The 21,029-nt window shown below is 38.7% G+C and overlaps 1 protein-coding gene across 1 annotated transcript; it reads left to right on the forward strand.

Moving 5' to 3' along the window:
* The first annotated feature begins 6,794 nt into the window (after positions 1 to 6,794).
* On the forward strand, positions 6,795 to 10,420 carry pvalb8 (parvalbumin 8). The gene is made up of 5 exons (XM_012872339.3): positions 6,795 to 6,959; positions 7,274 to 7,341; positions 8,436 to 8,568; positions 9,110 to 9,219; positions 10,136 to 10,420. The coding sequence occupies exons 2-5, from the start codon at positions 7,281 to 7,283 to the stop codon at positions 10,159 to 10,161; spliced, it is 330 nt and encodes a 109-aa protein (XP_012727793.2). The 5' UTR covers positions 6,795 to 6,959; positions 7,274 to 7,280; the 3' UTR covers positions 10,162 to 10,420.
* Positions 10,421 to 21,029: the final 10,609 nt, after the last annotated feature.

The raw sequence follows: 21,029 nt of genomic DNA on the forward strand, positions 1-21,029 counted from the left end.
ACTTATCCATGCAGGGTCATGGTGGGCTGGCGCATTTCTCCAGTGGTCATTGGTTGGGAGAAGGGGACAGCTCACACGTCCTGTGAAATTTGTCAGTTCATCAGTTAATTAATTAACTAACTGACTCACATAATGAAAGAGATCAGACAATACGTAAAGCCTCTGTGTAGTTCCACCCTGAAACCGCTAGATGGAAGTATAGAGACGCTTTCAAGATAACCTTTCAGCAATGTGGAAACTAGGACAGAGTTAATGCGACATCATCACCTTAGTGAAACGTGATGGTTGCATGTGTTGCTTTATTGATGATTCCTTCTTAACATTTATTTTACTTTGGTTTATCGTGAAGTTTTGCTATGCAGTATGGACCCGTGTGTCTGAAATAACTTCAGTATTTATATTCCATTTGTCCTGTGCGGTGGTATTCATACCACACAGGACTTTTTTCTCGTTTTGTCGCATTATAACTACAAACGTCACTGTAGTTAACTGCAGTGGAAGGAATGCGATAGTTGATTTTAAAAGTGTGCCATCTATGTATATTCAGACCTCCTCAATAAAGACTTTATAAAACCACCTTTAACTGCAATTACCGCTAGAAGTCTTTTGGTGTATGACTACAGAAACTTTGCTGATTTACACACCAAATGTTTTTTTTTATTGCAGAAAAAAAAGTTTCATGCTCAGTAAAGTTGGATGGGGAGTATCGGCCAACAAGCTAATTTATTTTGGCACTTTGACCGGACTGGAACCTCAGAACCCAGGTTTCGTACAGCGTCTATTTGGTTTTCTTCCAGAATTGTCCCGTATTTAGCTCCATCCATTGATGAACAAAAGCATCCCCACAGCATGATGCTGCCATCACCATGCTTCACTAAAGGGGATTGCTTGTCAGGTTTGTTGATTCTTGGCCAATCATAGCAGTTTGCATGTAGACACAAAAGTTCCCTTTTGGTCCTCATTTGACTAGACCAGGGGTGTCCAAACTTTTCGACACGTGGGCCAAAATTCTAAAGTCAAAAGTACTCGATGCTCAAAAAAATGGATAACAACAATAAAAAATAACTCAAAAACGATGTTGTGATTTTTTTTACCTGCTTTACAAAGTGTGATAATTTTAATTAAACAAGTTATTCAGATTTTCTGACGGAAAAGGATTTTAAATCACTGTATATCCAAAGTTAAAAACGTGTTTTGCACACTCGCTTTATTAAAATAAGGTCATGCAGTTTGCAAATTATGTTAAACTCCATTGTTAGACTCAGTTTTGGTCTAGCAATACGACAACAGGATTTGGGCCGGTATTTCTTTGAAAACACTTGCTGTATTTGGCTCATTTTAATAAATGATTTGAAAAAAAAACAGCTTTTAATGCACAAATGTTTGCATTTGAGGACAAATGTGGTCATATTTACTATGCAATTAAATAGAATGTAAAAAGTGTGGTTATTAAAAAATGAATACATTGTGTTTTGCCCAACATTTTCAGCTGTAAGATTTTCTTACCTGAGCTCTGGATCTCTGCACGGACTCCAACGTTAGCATAGGCCTCTTAGCTGCCTCTCTGAAAAAATACCAAAAATGATGGCCACCTTTTGGCATTTTTACAGTTGTGCCATAGCTTTCAAATTTCTGGATGATGGATTGAAAAGATCCCAGTGAAAATGTTTAAAGTTTGGGGCATTGCTTAATGAGCTAACACTGCTTTAAATCTCCCCACAACGTTATACCTTGACTTGTCAGGGTATAACGTTCCTACGTTGTAGGAAAATAAAAACAGAATAAAAACAAATAAAAAAGCTCCTGATATAAAATATAAAAAAAACTGAAACAACATAAAACATGGGACAATGGAAACTAAAAGTAAATATTAAAAATAAACTTAATGACGTTTTGGTTAAGAATTTAACTAGAACAATCAAAGGTAATCCTGAACAAATGTGATCTTAATCTTGATTTAAAAGAACTCAGGATTTCCGCACGTTTACAATTTTCTGGAAGTTTGTTCCAGATAAGTGGAGCATAGGAACTAAATGCTGCTTCTCCATGTTTGGTTCTGGTTCTAGGTATGCAGAGCAGGCTGGAGCCAGAAGACCTTAGTGGTCTGGATGGTTGATACACTGATAACAAGTCTGTGATGTATTTAGGTGCTAAACCATTCAGGGATTTATAGACTAACAGAAGTATTTTAAAGTCTATTCTCTGAGATACAGGGAGCCAGTGTAAGGACTTTAGAACTGGGGTTATGTGCTCTACTTTCTTGGTCTTAGTGAGGACGTAGGCAGCAGCGTTCTGGATCAGCTGCAGCTGTCTGATCCACTTTTTAGGCAGACCTGTGAAAACACCAGTAATCAATTCAACTAAAAATAAACGCATGGATTAGTTTTTTTAAGATCATGCTTAGACATTAGTCCTTTAACCCTGGAAATGTTCCTCAGGTGAGAGAAAGCTGACCTTGTAATTGTCTTTGGATGCTTTTGGAGGTTCAGGTCTGAGTCCATCACTACTCCCAGATTTCGGGCCTGAGAAACATCTAAAGTCTTTACTGAATAGATGTAGTTATACTCAGATGAAATCACACTCAGGTGCTCTTTATTTGCTTGTAAATGTCTCATAAAACCACTTGGTGGCGCTGGATTTCACTTTGGGGTATCAGCGTTAAACGGGCCAAATGCAAATACACTTTTCAGGTTTTTGTGAAATTTAAAAAGATTAAAAGTCCCTTTTCTTCCAAAAATGTTATTTTAAGAATCGCTCCATCACAGAAAATCTCAATAACATGCAGTAAGCAAGTTTGTGGATGTAACATCAACATTTGTTTTAAAAGCTCAAGATGGGTGAACACCTTTGCATGCACTTTAGTTGAGATTACAAATGGATGTTTTATCACTTTGCGTGAAAGATAGAGACAAAAACTTCTCATTGAAGCCATTATTAGGAAATATTTAGGATTTTGAATAGGAAACTAATGCACCATCAAAACCAACAACTGTTTCTGCCGTAATGCAGACAGACAGTGTGTATTACGTCTGTCAGTCCCCTTTGCCCCAGGCAGGTGAGAAAACACCTTGTCCTGTCTCACTGTGCGCACTCTTACAGAGCACTGGGGGATGTAAATAAATAAGTGATCGCCCTGTAACAGTATAGTTAAGCCGGTATCAACGGGCCAAATGACATCATGCACCTGTTCCAGGTAAAGTCGCATCACTCCTCTCCATCCGCAGTCCTCGGTCTCTTTTTCACATACTGTCAGGATGAGATGACTGAGTTTCCCTTTACCTTCTCGATGTAGTCTACCTTCGTCTGCACATATCGGCTGCTTGTCAGACTTCGACTGTTGAGCGAAGGGAGAGGACAAGCTTGTCATTTACAGTAATAATGCAAGATGGCTGAATGTTGCCAAAAAGATTGGCAATGCTAATCTCGTGCATTAAGCTCAGAGTGACTGAATCCTAGCATCATTTGCAAAACATCAAATCAACGTAAACAAAAAATCTCAAGCTGAATCTAATCCCACCCCTTGAACGTTGTTCTTACTCTTAAACCGGTTGCTTTCTGCGCAGTCGGGAGAGAGCAAAGTGGAATCGCTCTGTAGCATCAAAAACAGATTTATTGAGAGGCTTGAAAACGAAGTGGCAGGAGCTGCTTTTGCAAATACAATAAAAACATTAAAATCTTTGTAGTTAAAGCATTTTTATTGGCTCAGTAATAGTTGTAGTAGTAGTCATTGTAGGGTGAAGCGTCCTGATGTTTGGTATGACTGTAACTGTTGAATTTAAAAGAAAGACTGAAACTATGACTAGTCAGTTGTATTCTGATATATTGCCCTGGTGAAAAATAAATGTACTATTTACAATTAATACAATTATCCTTTTTATGTTCTTTGCTTTGTTTGGCCGTGATGGACTGGCGACCTTTCCAAGGTCTACATCGCCTCTCGCCCATTACTTGTACTTCCCTGAGGACCCTGCAGTCTCTTTGTGTTTTGCATACTTAGCAATGTTTCTTTTTAGAGCCTTTTTTCTGCCATCAGTCCAGCTTTCTGGTAAGTATTCATGTTTATTAGCATTATTGTATCTGTTAGATACCGACTCTTCTTGTTTTTTTTCACCTTTTAGATTCTGTTATCCTCCTGTCCCTGCTGGTTCATTGTCCTCCCTAATTGCCCTTACTCAGTTCACCTGTGCTTAATTGCTTCACCTGCTGTCCCTTTTGTTTTCCGCCTCATTTACCACCTCTGTTCTGTCCGTCTACAAACCGGTCCAGCCACTAAAGCATAAAACCTGAGGCTTTTAAATGTATTTACACCACTGAACCACCTGACAGATAAAAAAATTAGGTGTTTGTCCCTTCACTCATTTACAAACTTCATCTGGCTTTAATGATCTCTACCCCTTGGAGAGGACTTGCTTCATTGTGGATAACCACACTCATTCAAACAAAAAACACATCCATGTCTCCTTCCAGAATATAGAATGAAGAAAAAAAATAAATCTGCCAAGATATTAGAAAAGGGAATTCCCAAGGCTGGTTCCTCCTTGGGTACAATATCCAGAAGCCTGAATCTTGGCTGATTTCTTTTGATTTTCACTTGATGTCCCACCAGGAAGCAGTGTGCTTAGGATGTTGCCTTAAAATACATTCACCGGTGTTTTTCCATTTAACTCAGATGTTGTGAGTCAGAAGTTTATAAAGCTTTGACACCATCACCCAGGCTTTTTTAAACTCTTTAAACACATAGTAATCTTAGTGTGCCTCAACCTGTGAATTTAAAGAAAGGTTCTCATTACACTGGAATTTGGTAAATATAAAATAACGTCAGAAATCCTAGATGACTGAAAACAGGAACGTTTTGTCTGATTTAACGTCAGATGGCGAGTAAAAAAAGATAAAGGTTTTGTCATTTTACTCAAGTGTATGGAAATATCTGGTTCAAACTCCCTTTACAGTGAAAGGTTTCCTTGGTATTATATATAAGGCTTTTTGAGAAATATACAACATGGCAGGGCATTTAGGATGGTGTTAATCATTACAGACAATGTTTACATTTCAGTCAAACATATTAGTTTGTACATGCATTGTGTGTTGTGGAAAGAAATCACCTAGACAAAGACAATTACCATAGATGAGAACATTTAATGAAGTTGGAGCAAACGAGAAACGGCCATAGACAGCGCATGGGACTCCTCTGTCCAACAGAGCTCACAAAGTCATTTCATAAGACAGCTGCTCACTAAGAAATCGCGTGTTTGGTCATGGGACACACAGGAGCGTTGTGAAAAGATAGTTCATCAATAGCAAACAGAAGATTAAGAAACGTTTAGCATTGTCCCCTATAAGTTTTGCAACAGTAAGGTCAAAAGAGCTGAAGTCACACGATTCTTGTCAATACACTGGGCGCCACTGCTCATCTTCCAGCCTCACAAGCAAAACAGCTTAAAAGTTTTCCATAGCATAAGACAAATTGTTAAACTATAACAATATAAACTATTAACTGATGCCAACTTATTTATTATAGTTTTGGAGTTGGAGCAATGAGACATATACTGGCGACTGTGTTCAAGTTAATTTGGAATAAAGGAATTCAAAAGTGACTGATGCTGGCATTTATTAAGTATTTAATGTATTTAATAATCTGAAATGGATTTAGAACTGGTCTAATGTTGCTGAGTAAGCACATTTAAAAAAAATAGTTGGAACTGAACATATTTATTTGTCTGTGAACTCGTATTCAGAAAGAGTTATTCAGATGTACTCTGACAAAATGCATGGAAACTGTTAAACAAATTGTATTGGTTGGTTATATCAGCGCGTGCGAGGCAGTCCGTGCGTAAAAACTGATACTCCGAGCAGATAGATAGCAGTTCCCTAAAAGGTTATCTAAAAAGATAACCTTTGCCACTCAACATAGCCTACGCAGATTTTAAGTATAATTACTCAGAATTGCTATATAACGCAATTTCTCTTCAGACTTAAGACGAACGTTGATCTTTACGCACAAACCGGAGCGCAGCAGTTGATACTGGCTGAAGCGCATGAGAGCGCACCTGCACCAAACTCGACGTGTCATTAAAACATGCACGCACATGAAGTGGTGGCCTTTTTTTCCCCTATCAAAGCGATTCAGAACATTGCGTGAACCCATTGCCGCTAATCCCAAAGATGTAGGACAAATAATCATTGCGCAGCACTTTTGGTTGTGCGCTCAGCCTGACTGCTCTGTTCGGTGAATATAAATTATTATGGGACATCAGAGTGACCTTATAATCAGTATAAGTGACAAAGCATTTTTAAGAGTCCCCCTCCCTGTCGGAACCAGTCTCAATGAAAATCTTAGAAAGCGCGGGCCTTCCAGATATTAACCGTGGATTTTGAGACTATGTTCATATTTGGCAACCCAGAAAAGACTGAAAAAAGTAGGACTACTCAAAATCGCCATCATGCATGGCCATTAGTCGTTTCTAATCCTAAATGAATTGATAGCATCATGTTTTTCCCGTTTTATTACTGCTGCCTGTAAACTGATATCTATATGGGGTAGTACAGCAAAAGGGATGAAAAGAAGGGAAAGACAGTCGCATTTCAGCCTCTCTCTGTCTCCACTGTACATACCCTAGAGTTGAAATAAATAGGACTGCACGGTGGAGCTGAGGCAGAGGTAAAGGAAAATTTAGTTTTTTTCCACTTTTCATTTTTTTTTTCTCTTTTTTTACAAGGGCGTGACGGAAGTCCACGTCCCGATCTCTGTGCGTGTTATAAATAGTAAAGGTTAATTAGTTAGCTGAGAAATCGGATCAGGGGCGGGCAGTAAGAATTTGATCCATAGTCAGGTAACTCAAGCAATCCCTATTGTCAGTGCAATCAGACCTATATAAATCCACCTTGACGGACAGCAGTCACCACAGAGCCTCACCTCTCAGCTGCACCACCGACCGACCAGGGAGCGAACTTCCAACACGGTAAGCTGCTGCCGGGGATCCACGTCTGTTTTTTTTCCATGTTTATTTCTTTATATTCTTGATTTAGTACTTTTACTTCTGGCATTCTAGATTTTGTTTATTGTCACCAACAACAAATTCAGAACTATTTAAAATATATTAAAAAAACATAATAACAATTGGAACTTGTGCGTAAAGTTTATGGTTTCACGACCGCATCAGTGACTGACTTTTCGGGATGTTAACTATTGTCGCCCTGTCAGGTTTGTGCCCTTGCTTTTACCTCGCACCTGTCTAAATGTGTTAATAATTCACCGTGGCTGTTCTTCCTACAGGACTAAAATGTCGATCTCATCTATCCTTTCCGCTGATGCCATCGACAGCGCCATCAAGGACTGCCAAGGTATCCTTTTTCACTAATATATCTTTTTGATCTCTTTGTACACATGTACAAGGTGCCACGCAGTCCTCTGACTATGGACTGGATAGCTTAATTATTAAATAAGCACACAGTTAAAGTACCTTGAAATAGTTTTTATTTGTTTATTTCTCGTATTAGGGCATTTTTCTTTCAGCATTTCTTGTTCTGGAGAACGTTCAGATTAGATCTTTTGCTTTCAGTACTATAATTGAAAAAATAAAGAAAATGTGCCAATACATTTAGAGAATGCCTACACAATCTTGTATTTGAAAGAAAGCTGTCCTTTAAAGAGAATTTTTCCAGATGACTTTACTTTTATTTTAATCAAAGAGGACATTTGTTGTATAGCGGTAGTAAACTACAACCGAGGCAATACATGGTAAAAACAATAAAAGGGGGTATTTTAAAGGACACAAAAACATATACAATGAACAACAAAACTCGAATTAAAACAATAAAAATGATAAAACAAGTGCCATTAGTGCTAATAAATAATCTAGCTAATCACATGAATAGATTCCTTTAAAACAAATGGGGGTTCATTCATTCCTCAATAATGAAGAGTGAAACAGTTACAGCTGTTTGTACTGTTTACTCTGCAGTATCTAATTCTTAGTTTATCTTACGCTTATTTAGTCTATTCCGTCGTACTTGCATTTATATAGATTTTTTTATTTCTTACGGACTTATTTTCAGCTAATAAATTCACATCTTGCAATACACCTCATATGTTTAAAGTCACTGTTTGTTGCATGTTCTGCACCACAAACAGATTGCGTCAATATGTAGAAATACTCGGTCAATAAACTGAATTCTGACTCTGAAGACACGCATTGTGTGTGCGGCTGTTCCTGTCAGCCATTTCAACTTACACCTCGTTATTTACGTAAATAGTCTTTAGATGATTACATGGTTTTAACCAACGGTACATTCTCAAATAGTCAGCCTTGCATTCATTCTATATTTTCACTCTAAACATGAATAAGGAAAAAAATAACTCTTCTCTACAGTTTATGAATAACAATATTTTGAAGTCTGGAGAACTTTCATTAAAACCTGTACGCGTTCTCTCGCAGCTCCGGACTCCTTCTGCGCAAAGAAGTTCTTCGAGTTGTCTGGCCTCAGCAAGAAAAGCCCACAGGATGTGAAGAAGGTTTTTGGCCTTGTGGACAAAGATAAAGACGGCTTTATCGAGGAGGAAGAGCTGAAGTGAGCAGGTTTTTTTTGTTTCCTGTGAAGGATCTTTTAACTTTGTAGGACCCATATTTGCTGTGAATCTCACCTATGTTTCTGAAAACAAAATCTAATGTATGCTCTGATAACCTAACATCTGGATAGTAAAGATGAGGATTACATCATCCGTGACTGGTTCAGTCAAGGTTCGGGACATTAACAAATGTTGGACAGCAGTTTAACAAACTTTTTGAAACATTGCCCGGCAACAAATCTTCTATCGGCCGTTAGCAAACAATGGTGATCAAATACATCTTCACAGAGAATGTTTTCTCCGTCAACACTAAATACATGTAATTATACCATAATCACACACATTCATAAACAAGAAGGTACATTTTTTATATGGCTATACCTGAGGTTCTCAGTAAGTGTAGACGTCTCGTGGAGAAAGCTTTGTATCAGTATCCATGAGACGTCAGTCATATTTCACAGCTTGTCTTGGTGCCCATAGTGCTGCTCATTTAGACGGATCGCTTTCTCTGGCTTTATAGATCTTATTTTGTTCTCCCATCAGGCTTTTCCTCCGGACGTTCTGCCCTGGGGCTCGAGTCCTGACGGACAAGGAGACTAAAGCCTTCCTGAGTGTTGTTGACAATGACGGTGATGGGCGAGTTGGAGCGGACGGTGAGAATATCTTTGCTTATGTGGCGTGACATTCCAAAATGCAAATAATCCAGACTCTTAAAGAGAAACACACAACTCTCCATACAACACTTTTATGTGTTGCCTATTGATTTTGTTTAGTCAGGTTGGGCACTAAATGGACCTGGGCTCAAAGTGGACTTCTCAAATGGGACCTATTTCGGTTGAATAACACAGACTGAATTTGCAACACAAGTTACATCTCAAATTGATGTTAGGGGAAAAATTAGCAATACATGTCAGAGTCTAGTGGGTCAAAGCTATATAAGTACAAAAAATGGGGCCAAAATGTAACCCCTGGAGGATCTCTATTTTCAAAAGCGAACTAAGCAGCCGCTTGCCCCCCCCCCCACCATTTATTTTTTATTTTATTTTTTTACAATTAAATAACTTAAACAAGTGATATAAATGAATGATGATGAAATAATTTATTTAACACGTTTTGTGACGGTTTGTAATCAGAAGTTTCAATAAAAGATCGAAGTAGTTTAAGTATCGTTTATTTATTTATTTTATATTAATACATAACCTTACTGTTTTCGTTTATAATATTCGCTATAACATTAGAGCGTGACATTTGTATCAATAATCTTTTAGCATAGGTGATTCTGCGGGGTGGGAGGGGGGCCCCCTAGAGGCTCGGGCCGGCACTGTAACCAGTTTCCAACCTACATAAGCCCCAAATGTAAGAGTTGGCTGGGTCTGAGGACACTTTGATAGATTAAAACATTTTGTCGAAGCGGTTGGACAATTTTCTCATTCACAAACTGTTCATTTGATAGCAAAACTTTGCCGTTGAAATTTGGAATGGCTCATACAAGTGTTGCCGTGTAAAAAAGTTGATCAGTACCTGGATATAAATGACTGGTGACGTAAATATCCTTTTTCCCCTCCACAGAGTTCCAAGCTTTGGTCTTGTCCTAAACCGGTGGAATCCGCTCCATCTAGATCTGACCTCTACGCCTTCGGCTCAATGCTTAAAGGGCTCCTACTATAGTCATTTTAAATCTAGTTAACCATCCTAATTTCCTCATTTCCCAAAATTATTCTTGTCCACTAACATCTACATGTCTGTGATGTTTCAGCTTTTTTTTTTTTTGTCCCTCATTTGTTTCGGAACCATCATAAAGCTGTGCTCAAACTAATGAGCGCTTGACTGCTGAAATAAAAGGATGAAACCTAACCCCAGTGTCCTGACTTTTTTTTCTTCCATATTTATATTTGACAGTATGCTATGTTGAAATACGAGCGTTTTAAACATAGAGAATGAATATAAAAATAGTCGTATTACTTTTGGGAAAGAGAAAGAAAATGACACATAGCTCTTTTACCTTTAGAAGGTACCTTTAATGTGCACTTCTCCATGTCTCGCATAATGTAAATAAGATCAGACAGTGTTGAGTACACAAGAGGGAATCTACAGCACAGATACTGCTTTCGTGAGTGTGTGTGTGTGTGTGTGTGTGTGTGTGTGTGTGTGTGTGTGTGTGTGTGTGTGTGTGTGTGTGGAGGGGGTGTAGGAGGCGGAAAATTCATAGATCTGTGGAGCTGTGGGACCGGGGGGGGGGGGGGGGGCGTCAGGAGGGGTGACCTTGCTGACCACCTGAGTGTCACTGTGGTCGGATCGAGTGGCTCCTGACCTCAGCTTTGTAAATAAACTCCAGCACCGCTCCGGCTGGTAAAGCAAAACACAGGTGCACACGAAAACCTTTACATTTGCAAAAATCAAATCTGAATTTCGACACAGACGGCCAACCGCGTGAGAAGTATCGCCTCACAAGTTCGAATATGCAAATAATGCAGCCAGCTCTGCATTGTGCACGATGGAGGCGCGTAGTCCTCTTGCCTACCCAAGAAGTGCCGGTTCAGAAATTACCGGAGAAGAATCTTTATGCAAAGAGAGCCCGTGAGAAACCTAGCTGGCTTCTAAATCATCCGTTTATCTTATAAACCCTCCTGAAGTTCCTGCTTCCACCACACTTTCATATTATTATCACACTGCATTTCTACTCTCTGCACTTACAGGATTCAAGGAATTAAAATTAACAAGTACCTCACTCGTCTCCCACCCACCGAAATACAGAGTAGGATTTTTATTTTTTTATTTTTTTTACAGCTCCCACTTTAATGTTGTTGCAATTATCCAGAGATTGCAGGGGGGAACCTGACTATTACAGCACACACCTGATAGTCACAGCTACCCCATGGGATATACCCTGGCATTAGCATGAGATCATGGTCACCAATGCAGATTTTGCAGTCACACCTTTCGCAGCTTCACTTAAGCTGTTGGCAACGACAAGAAAATGTTTTGACATTACTTGGCTGTGTTTTGTTAATCTGAAACATGTTTGCGCTTCATTTTTTTTTTGACATTTTACAGTAAAATGAAGATGCAAAACAACGTGATGGAAAATTACAACAGATAAAGCACTTGTAATCTTTTATAGGGATTTCCGTTGAACAAAAGTAGCTAAAACTAAACATATAGAAAAAAGCCAGCATTGAAGGTTCAGCCTGTAGCTGATTTAAAAAGTCCAAACTGGATAGATAAAATCACCCTGACGCAAACAGCATTGTTACAATTTAAATGCGATGTCATGTCATTAAGGAAACCAAGAACCATTCAAATATTACTGTATGAACTATAAATGTAAGCACATATAATGTAAAATGTCTTGCAAAAATATTCATGCCTGATAAACTGGTTAACATTTTGTCATGTGACAACCACAAACCGTATTGTATATTATTGGGGTTTTTCTGTCACCGACTAAAACAAAGTTGTGCATATTTGCAAAGTGGAAAGAAAAGGACACGGTTTTCAGTATTATTTTCAGTTTAAAATCACAGATGTGTTGCTCGCGCTTTGTATCCAGCTCATCCGCGTCAATAGTTGGTACAACCATTTCCCTGCAGTTTTAGCAGCAAGTAATCTGGAGTATGTCTTAACTACAGACACCTTAAAAGAACGAGCAACAATTTTAGTCTAACTGCGTGTAAGATTGAAACATTCCTTTTGTACGTTTTAGGAAGTTTTAGAAAAAGCAGGAATATGTCAAAGACTATTTCCATTGTGGGAAGGAGAAATGGAAGTGGTGGAGGAGTATAATAACCTCGATATCCACCAGGACAACAGACCAGACTGGAGATGCAGCAGCTCTACAAGAAGGGACTGAGGCGACCCTGCTGCTTTAGGTTGCTTGGGTCCTTCAGGATTTGTAGCAACATGCTGCAGATCTTCTATAAGTCTGTTGTGAAGAGTTCAAGACGTTTTTTCATAAGATAATCTTGGGGTGGCAACATCAGAGGCAGTGACTTAAAAAAGATTCAACATGCTGATAAAGAAGGCGGAAAGGATTCTGCCAATAACTTTCGTGCTTCATAAAAAGAACAAAATGAACAGTCCTGGGCATCCTCTTGATAAGACTTGTAACATAACAGCCAATCATCACCTGTGATAACTCTTTGAACAAACTTGGATGGCTCAAGATACAACAGTATTTTAATTTCCCTTTGGGATTAATAAAGTATTTTTTGAACTGAATTGAATTATTCTTTGAGCTCCTTCTCAGTTGCTGCTCTTGCCATCTACCGTACTCTCGGTTGGATTTACGCTGACAGGGCCGCTCTAACACACGATTATCCACTGGTCTAAAACCGCTCTGCCTTACGTCTGGCTGTATGGGTCAGGGTCCCTTTCCTGCAAGAAGGTGAACCTAAATTCCTCCTTAAAATCTTTTTTCAGCTTCTTTTGGAAGGAAAAAAAGCGTTTTTACAGAATGATGCCGTCACCGCTGGGTTCCACGGTGGGGATGATGTGTTCAGTGTGGCACATATAGCATTTTGCATGTTGGTTTTGACCTCATTTGCATGGATCACCTACTTCCACATGTTTGTAGTGTCCCCTGTGTGGCAAACCTTGAACAAAACCTTTTTCTCCTGACAACATCTTATTTCCTGCCACTCTTCTTTTAAGGCCAGACTTGTAAAATACACGACTAAAAGCTGTCGTCCTGACAGAATGTGGATCTCCACAAAGCAAAGTGCGGCAGTAACATTTGTGCATTTTAACCAAATAGGTAACTATCATAACAGGCACTTACTCCTTACAGCCGCTGAGATAATCAAACAAATTATATAGCATTCATATCTGCTGTTATCAGGTTCTGATCGTAATCTCTGCAGTGGGGTGGGGATGGGGAATGGATGGGGAGAGGGCAGACCACTCGGGATGCAAGCGGGACGAGCCTGGGGAAGCCAAAAGGTAACCGAAACCCCAGCGACACACAGTGGATCTGTGACCCCAGTGGGTCAGGAGCTGCGAGCGATAAACAGGAAGGAAACGTGAGCCAACAAGTCGACACTGACGGCGGGATGTGCTGGTGTGGGACAGCAGCGCGAGGTAATGTGACAAGCTGCTTACCTGGACTCAAGGGCAGTGGGAGGCGGAGCGGCAGAGAGCATGGATCTGTTTCTGTGGAGAAGAGAATGTGGGGGGAAAAAAAGACAAACGGCAGCAGTATTAGGACTGATGCAGGATTTGTTTTCAGTTGTCGTTTGTCAAGGTCTTTAAAAAAAATAATTTTACACCACCCTGTTCATTTATGGGCACTCTGATGAAGATGTGAAAAAAGGCAATAAACATCATTGTGGGGAGACAATGAGGACGGAGGCCTCTGTACATGGGTCAACCCCTGCGTCACCACACAGCCCATTCTTTACTTTTTTAAAGCAATCAGTTTGTATTGACCTTTAACTGTCAATTTATCTACTACTGTTTCCCTGAGAAGCAAAGATGACATGATACAGAGACCTACTTATCATAGCTCCCAGGCACTGGTGTTGCGGAGGATCTATCAAGGGTTCGATGAATCTTCATTGTCCCCATAGGTCAATTAAAATATAAATATAAATATAAACTTGATCTAAAGAGGAGTGAGCACAAGAATAATGGACCCAGGACTTTGAACGAACTAGAAAAAGGTTTTTCATGACAGATATATGCTGACCTGTTGGTGAAAGGTTGATTGATAATGTGTAGTACTCTAGTTCCGCACATTATCATCTGGCACTGCTCCATTTGAATTTGTTTGGGGAAAAGAGGGAAATTCAGCAGAACTCTCAAAGCTTATTGGGCGAAGTGACACCTAGCGCCCGCCTACCAATGGTTGGCTTTAGCCAATCACAGTATCCGCTGTCAATTTAAGGATGTTCACTTGAACAGAGAAGGTCTTTTCTCCTTCTCCTTGGCCTGTATCTTCTCCATAGTAAACTCACAAACATGCAACTTACAAATAAATTTGCTTTCAACTATAATTATTTGGCCCACACATTTTGTATTTGGCCTGGCCGAAAAGCAATTTCTGGCCACGCCACTGCTGCAACGTAATTGGCCTGAACCGTTTTTGGTTCGGACACAAATGGTTGAATCCGGAGTGGTACAAAATGGATTCTCTTGTGTTTGTGAACATACGATACCGCAAGAATTCATCTTGCAGGCAAGATTAAGTGAAAAGATGTGGGCGAAAACATTTACCGAAGGGTTACCCAACAGTTGATTTCTTTTTGTCCTAGTTTTGGGTAAAAAAAAAAAAAAGAAAGATGATGTTTAGGATAGATTCACAAAACTTAAATGAAAAACACATTTATCTCTTGCACACTTTGGCTCTCCATATAATACCTTTGAGAATTGGAGATAACGGTAACTGGAATAAAAAAATGTCCTTGGTAGATGTGATTGATTAAGATTTTATTTACCTGGTATTTTGGGGAAGAGTTTGTTATTTAAATAAAGAGATGTGTATGAGTGTTGTAATCTGGTTTAGTTTGTTCTTTTCTAAAAACAAAAAAATCGACAACTTTAAAAAAAAATAAAACTTTCCCAAATAACAAAAAGTAATTTTAAAATATGAGCCTTTCTTTCTCAGATAGTCTAAATGTTGCTTTACGTGAAACTTGATAATTGTTTGTATACAGCTGACACGCTCTGACATAATGCCAAAGCTAAAAGTAAACTGGTAATAGAGCATAATTTTGTTTAGCTCTCACTTTGAGGATTTTTAAATAACTCTGGGAGCTAAGACAAATGTCCTCTTTAAGTCCCTTGACATGTCGAGTAGCACATATTTAACAGCAAACATATTCTTTCTATGGAGACAATAGTCTGCAGATTCAGAAAAGAAGGAAACTATGTTCCATGCACAACTTTAAGATACAGTCAAAGTCAAGTCGACAAAGCATGAGGCCAGCATAGTTACCCAGCAGCTGCATGATTTGTTTCCTGGTGATGGCTTTTTTTCTCCCTATAAATCAACCATTGAAAGTCCTCTTTGTCCTCTTTCCATCACCGGCTTCTTAAATATTGTTCCCTTTATTAATAAAGTTTTCTTCCAACATGTTTGTATGCACATACAGGCTTCTCCAGAGTGACTCCTTGAGCCGAGCCGGCGCTCCCTTCCTTTAACCATTCTCCTTCTTGGCATCGCTCGCTGCTGTTGTTGTTCAAAATTACTGGAAAGAAATTCTTATCTGCCAAATTCAGCTTGGTAGTTTCAAGGAAAAGTGTTATACAATCCTGAAGGCTAACAATGCCGCAGAAGTGTGTTTACTAAAATAATCAAAAATAAACAAAGAAAAGGCAGAAACACAAGTTTGAGCTGTTGTTCCTGATTAACAATTTTTTAGACTTAGACTTAGACACACTCCATTGTCATTCAGCTGCACATTCACAATGTACATTTTGTTGCAAGACTCAGGCATATATATATATATATATATATATATATATATATATATATATATATATATATATATATATATAGATAGATAGATAGATAGATAGATAGATAGATAGATAGATAGATAGATAGATAGATAGATAGATATTTGTCATTTCTCAAGAATGTAACAGCAAACCAAAAAAATACATTTTATACATACATAAAGGTCAGGTGTGAGACAATATGAGTAGTGCAAGTATATGAAGCAGCAGGATGTAATGCAAGAATGAACAAACTATATGATGGTGCAGATTGTACATAAAATAACTAATAAAAGAATATATGAAAATGTCCAAAATAATGCAAAATGTCTGCTAACCAAAAAAGCGGAACAAAAACAAACATATGTGCAATTTTAAATAAAGACCTTTATTAATATTGTTCACCATTTTTCATACAGGGTCTAAAATATAGCTTTTTCTATGAAGGATCAAACTGTAATATCAATGGTTTAATGTCAATATTCTTAAAATATGATGCATTTTTATATGGAGTTTTACACAATTACACTTTAAAGAAATCAGCAAAAATAATTGAAAAAGTAAAAAATTTCTCTTTTCTCACAATTACACATTTTGCAGTGTATATGGGAGAGGTGTGTGTGGAGGCTTACAAGTGAATAAAAAAGCAGTAAACTTGTGAAATAATAATCATTTGTCAATGTATTTATAAACAATTTTGTTCATAAATACAATCAAAAATGTGACGCCTCTGTTTATTGACAATTAGAGATTTGTTTTCCATGTTTTGTTCTGTTTTGTTTTACAAAAATCTATATACTTTAATAACATTTTCATGTGTTCAGGAATTTACTGTCAAAGCTACAAAATGAGATATTGAGTAGTTATGGTTGTACATACAACCAAATAAGTTCATGTAAGACTTCTCTTTTTTTCGTAAATACTGTATGTTCTATACATTTTATTTACCGTTATTTCGTATGGTGGGCTTCTAATCATTGCTTATGATCACCTTTGGCACATATCTTAGCATTTAAGCTGCGTTGAACTGAATTACATGAACATTTCATGTGACTGTTAATAATGTAAAGTGCATTTTGTCTGGACGAGGCCTTTGGGACTGACACAAATGCCTAGCCTGCTTGTCTGTATGGCACCTCAATTATTGATGGCCTCGTTTCATTGTCACAAAAAAACTCATATCAAGAAAGGAGTATCCGGCTCATCTTACTGATTAAGGCTGCCTGAAACTTTAATGCACATCCCATCTTCGGATGTGCTCACGCAAACCAGGGAGCCCCAGGGCTCCTCTGTGACGGGGCCCCTTAACGATTTTTCGCTCTTTCTCGCTCTTTTGGAGCACCGAACTGTCAGAGATCTTGCTCCCTGATTCCGTGTACGCAAAGGAACATTGTGAAGGATTTCAGCGCCACAGCAGGGGCTTCTGAATGGGCTTTGCAAGCTCCCCTGTAGGGACTCTATCCATAATGCAGAGGATGACAGCTCTGCCTCTGTTCCCACACAAGCTGAGCCTCTTCTTATGATGTATGCGTGTAGATTCCCTTCATTATTTATGAATGATGGGCTACAAACATATCAGTGGCCGTTCTTGGCGCGCACGCAGGACATTCGTGGAAGGCGATTTCTCAAGATGCATTTTGCGCTGAGTCAGCAGTTTTTTTTTTTTTTTTTCTTGGAAGCAAATGATCAGTTGTCTAAATGTAATTCAAGGAGCGTCTGTCGGAGGGACTGCTGCACGTTTGCAACATGAACTTAAGCGCCACACCCTGTTTAAAGCCCTGAGCGGCTGTTACATGTGCTGACGCATCCTCAGACCCGGTAATGGCTGTCATGAAGCAGGAGACCGGTACTTTGCAGACTTTTCCAAATGAGAAGGCGCAAATAGCGCAAGGTGGCAATCGTCTTCCAGGACAAACTTACTCACTGATGGATGCAATCTGTCTGGTTGGAGAGGGTTGCTCATGGTTTATATATGAACAATATGGTCATGAATATTAGGTTACCCAATATATACCTATTATTTAAAAAAAAATCATCTCTGTCTAATTCTGGAGTTTAGCTTAAAACGCGTTGACAATATCATCAACAAGCATTACCACGACTGCAGGGTTTTTTCTCATTTCATACATGCTTAACCCACACTGGTGAGTCCACTCGGCTAGAAGGTTAAAATACTGTTTGCCTTCAGCGCTGCATTAATTCTTTCTGATGCAGCAAGGTGTTCTTTTTTAGATGATAATACCACACGATTTCTGCAGGTTTGTCAGCTGCACATCCGTGATGTAAATCTTCAGAGCCCCCACGTCCCAAAGGTGCTGAGATCTGGTGACTGTGGAGGCGATTGTAGCACGGTGAGATCACAGCCGTGTCCAAGAAGCCAGTTTAAGATTATTTGAGCCTTGTGACAGTGCATTGTTGTGACGGTAGTAGCAATTAGAAGATGAGTATAAAGTAGATATAAAAGGGGTAAGACATTCAGCACCAATGCTCAGGTAGGCTGTTGCGTATATCAAGAGGATGCAGCCCCCCGCTGCAACACCGGCAGCAGCAGCAACCAGAACCCATGATGCAAGGCACGATGGATCCATGCTCTCAGGTTTACGACAAATTCTGGCTCAACTATCTGAATGCTGGAGCTGGCATTCGGCCTTACAAGACCGTACAAAGGTTTATCAATCTGTTAATGTAGAAAATTGCTGAGCCTGTGAAAGCTATGGCACCAGCGCCGCTATTCTGCACACCTTGGTTGTAACGAGTGGCTATCTGTTGCTTTTCTGTCATTTCAAACCTATTCTTCTCTGACGTCAATAGGATTTCTTTGTTCAGCCCTTCAACTGCAACTCATTGGATCATTTCTCTTTCAGGGACCGTTCTCACTAAAACCCTGGAGATGGATGAGATGTGAAAATCCCGGTTGATTCGCCGTTTCTAACATACTCAGATCACACCGTCTGGCCCCAATAACTGTTCATTCATTTTTACAAGTCATTGCCTCTACATCTACATACCTCAGTGCATTGAGTTGTTGCCATGTCATTGGCTAATTTGAGTTAGTAAACCAATTGAACAGATATTCTTGATAAAGTGGCTGGGTAGTAGGTGAGTCTTTCTCAGTCCTTTTGTGTAAGTTAACCCATTTGAAATTCTCTATTCCCCCTAGAAACGCAATGACTGCAAAAGGCTTCCTATAAACACAAAACGCCTGACATGTGCTTCATTTTTGAACTCCTAAAAAAATCTTGTAAAACTGGGTATTGGTAAACCAGCACCTAGTGGTATGCACTCCTATAATTCTGACAGAATGCCTCATTTGGGATGTTCTAAAGAGCCAAGAATCTGTCCTCAGGCCTTCTCGGCCTTCATGGACATAAGATCTGTTTCTTAACTATGAACGCCTGCTCCCACATACTAGGCTCCTTTGAATTCTGAATAATTTAGAGTGAACAATCTGTTGCAACATTAAGCTTAATCGTGCTAGCATCCGCTGGTCTCGGATGCTTAGGAGGAGAAAGTTAGGGTACAAGTGTTTACCAATATATGTCCGTTAATTGAGTATTTACTCTCTGTATTTATGTTTCTGGCTCAGCCAAAATGCAGTATACGTCTGTAATGCATTTGGAAACGCATCAGCAATGAGCTCCAAGCTTTGCTTAATGAAAACCTGAGAAAGATTTCATCATGGATCATGGATCATGGATCATGGATCGGTCACTAAAGCAAACATTACGAAACTAATTTTACTGTCTACTCAATGAGAAGCTTTGACATAAGGTTCTGTTTGTATAATCATTAGTAATTATATAATTACTCACATGGTTATCACAGGATCAATGCAATTTGACAAAGCTATAGCTAAAAACTGGACAAGTTCTAAATGTATGCAACGTTAAATTGTGTTTTTAAATATTTCCTTAAAAGCTATTTTTTTCCTTTTCTTAAAATATGCAACAAATTATACACAACAACTAATGTTTTAATGGAAACAAGTTTGTCCAGAATTTTATTTTCTCACTTAAGTATTAGACAGCATGCTGCTATAGGACTTAAATCTGAGGCCTAAGATTGCAATGATCTCTACAAAGTCTACAAAAACTACAACTAAAAAACTAACAAACGAGGTGTCCTTTTTGGATTACTTGAGGTTGGACTCTGATTGGACTCTAACCCTAATCTGAAGAAGGTAAAGGCAAGGTGGTTTTTGGTGATAGCCTGAGATGAGGGTATTGTAACAGACGTTCAGTTTGATGTATAAAATGTAAAACCTTAAGGCTGACAAGGGTGAGCGTTGGGAGGTGATGGAAGGAAGCCAGAGGAGTATCTGGAGAGAACATGCACTGTCATAGTTTATAGCATCAGCATATATGCAGCAGCCATCATTATTTACAAGGACAGGGTAAATGCTCCTACTTTTATTTGTGCAATTTCCCTCCTTATATTAGAAGATCATTATGCTAATTTAAAAGCTTACTGCCCATTATGTTTTTAGGCAAACATTCCTTCTGTCTTAAAGTCAAAGCCAACTATGTCCTCAAAAGCAAAGAAAGGAACATGTAATATCTATATGAATGTTTTCAGATCCCCAAACATAAGAGGGGTATCAATCATGCAATAGTATATCTAAACTGTGCATTTCAAAGAAATATCTCCCTGAATAAAATCATGTAGATGTTTTTTTATGTTCAAATTAGATGCATGTATTTTCTAGTTTTTTTTTTTTTTTAAACCTCGATGCTGGTGTGAGGTAACGACGTGAGTGATAGCATGGCGCCCTCTTGTGTTTGTACCACCGAGACTCAGGATGATGATTAAGTTTAACTTTAATAGGTTTTCAACTATATATGTATATATATATATATATATATATATATATATATATATATATATATATATATATATATATATATATATATATATATATATATTGTTATTTATTTTGACTATTCAGCCCACTTCTGGTCACATCACCGAGGAAAGAACAAGCAGATTATAACCAAATGTGCCAGCCACAGACACGCCTTGTCTTTCTGCT

The sequence above is a fragment of the Fundulus heteroclitus genome, chromosome 16 (assembly GCF_011125445.2).
Source record: "Fundulus heteroclitus isolate FHET01 chromosome 16, MU-UCD_Fhet_4.1, whole genome shotgun sequence".
Lineage (NCBI taxonomy): Eukaryota > Metazoa > Chordata > Actinopteri > Cyprinodontiformes > Fundulidae > Fundulus > Fundulus heteroclitus.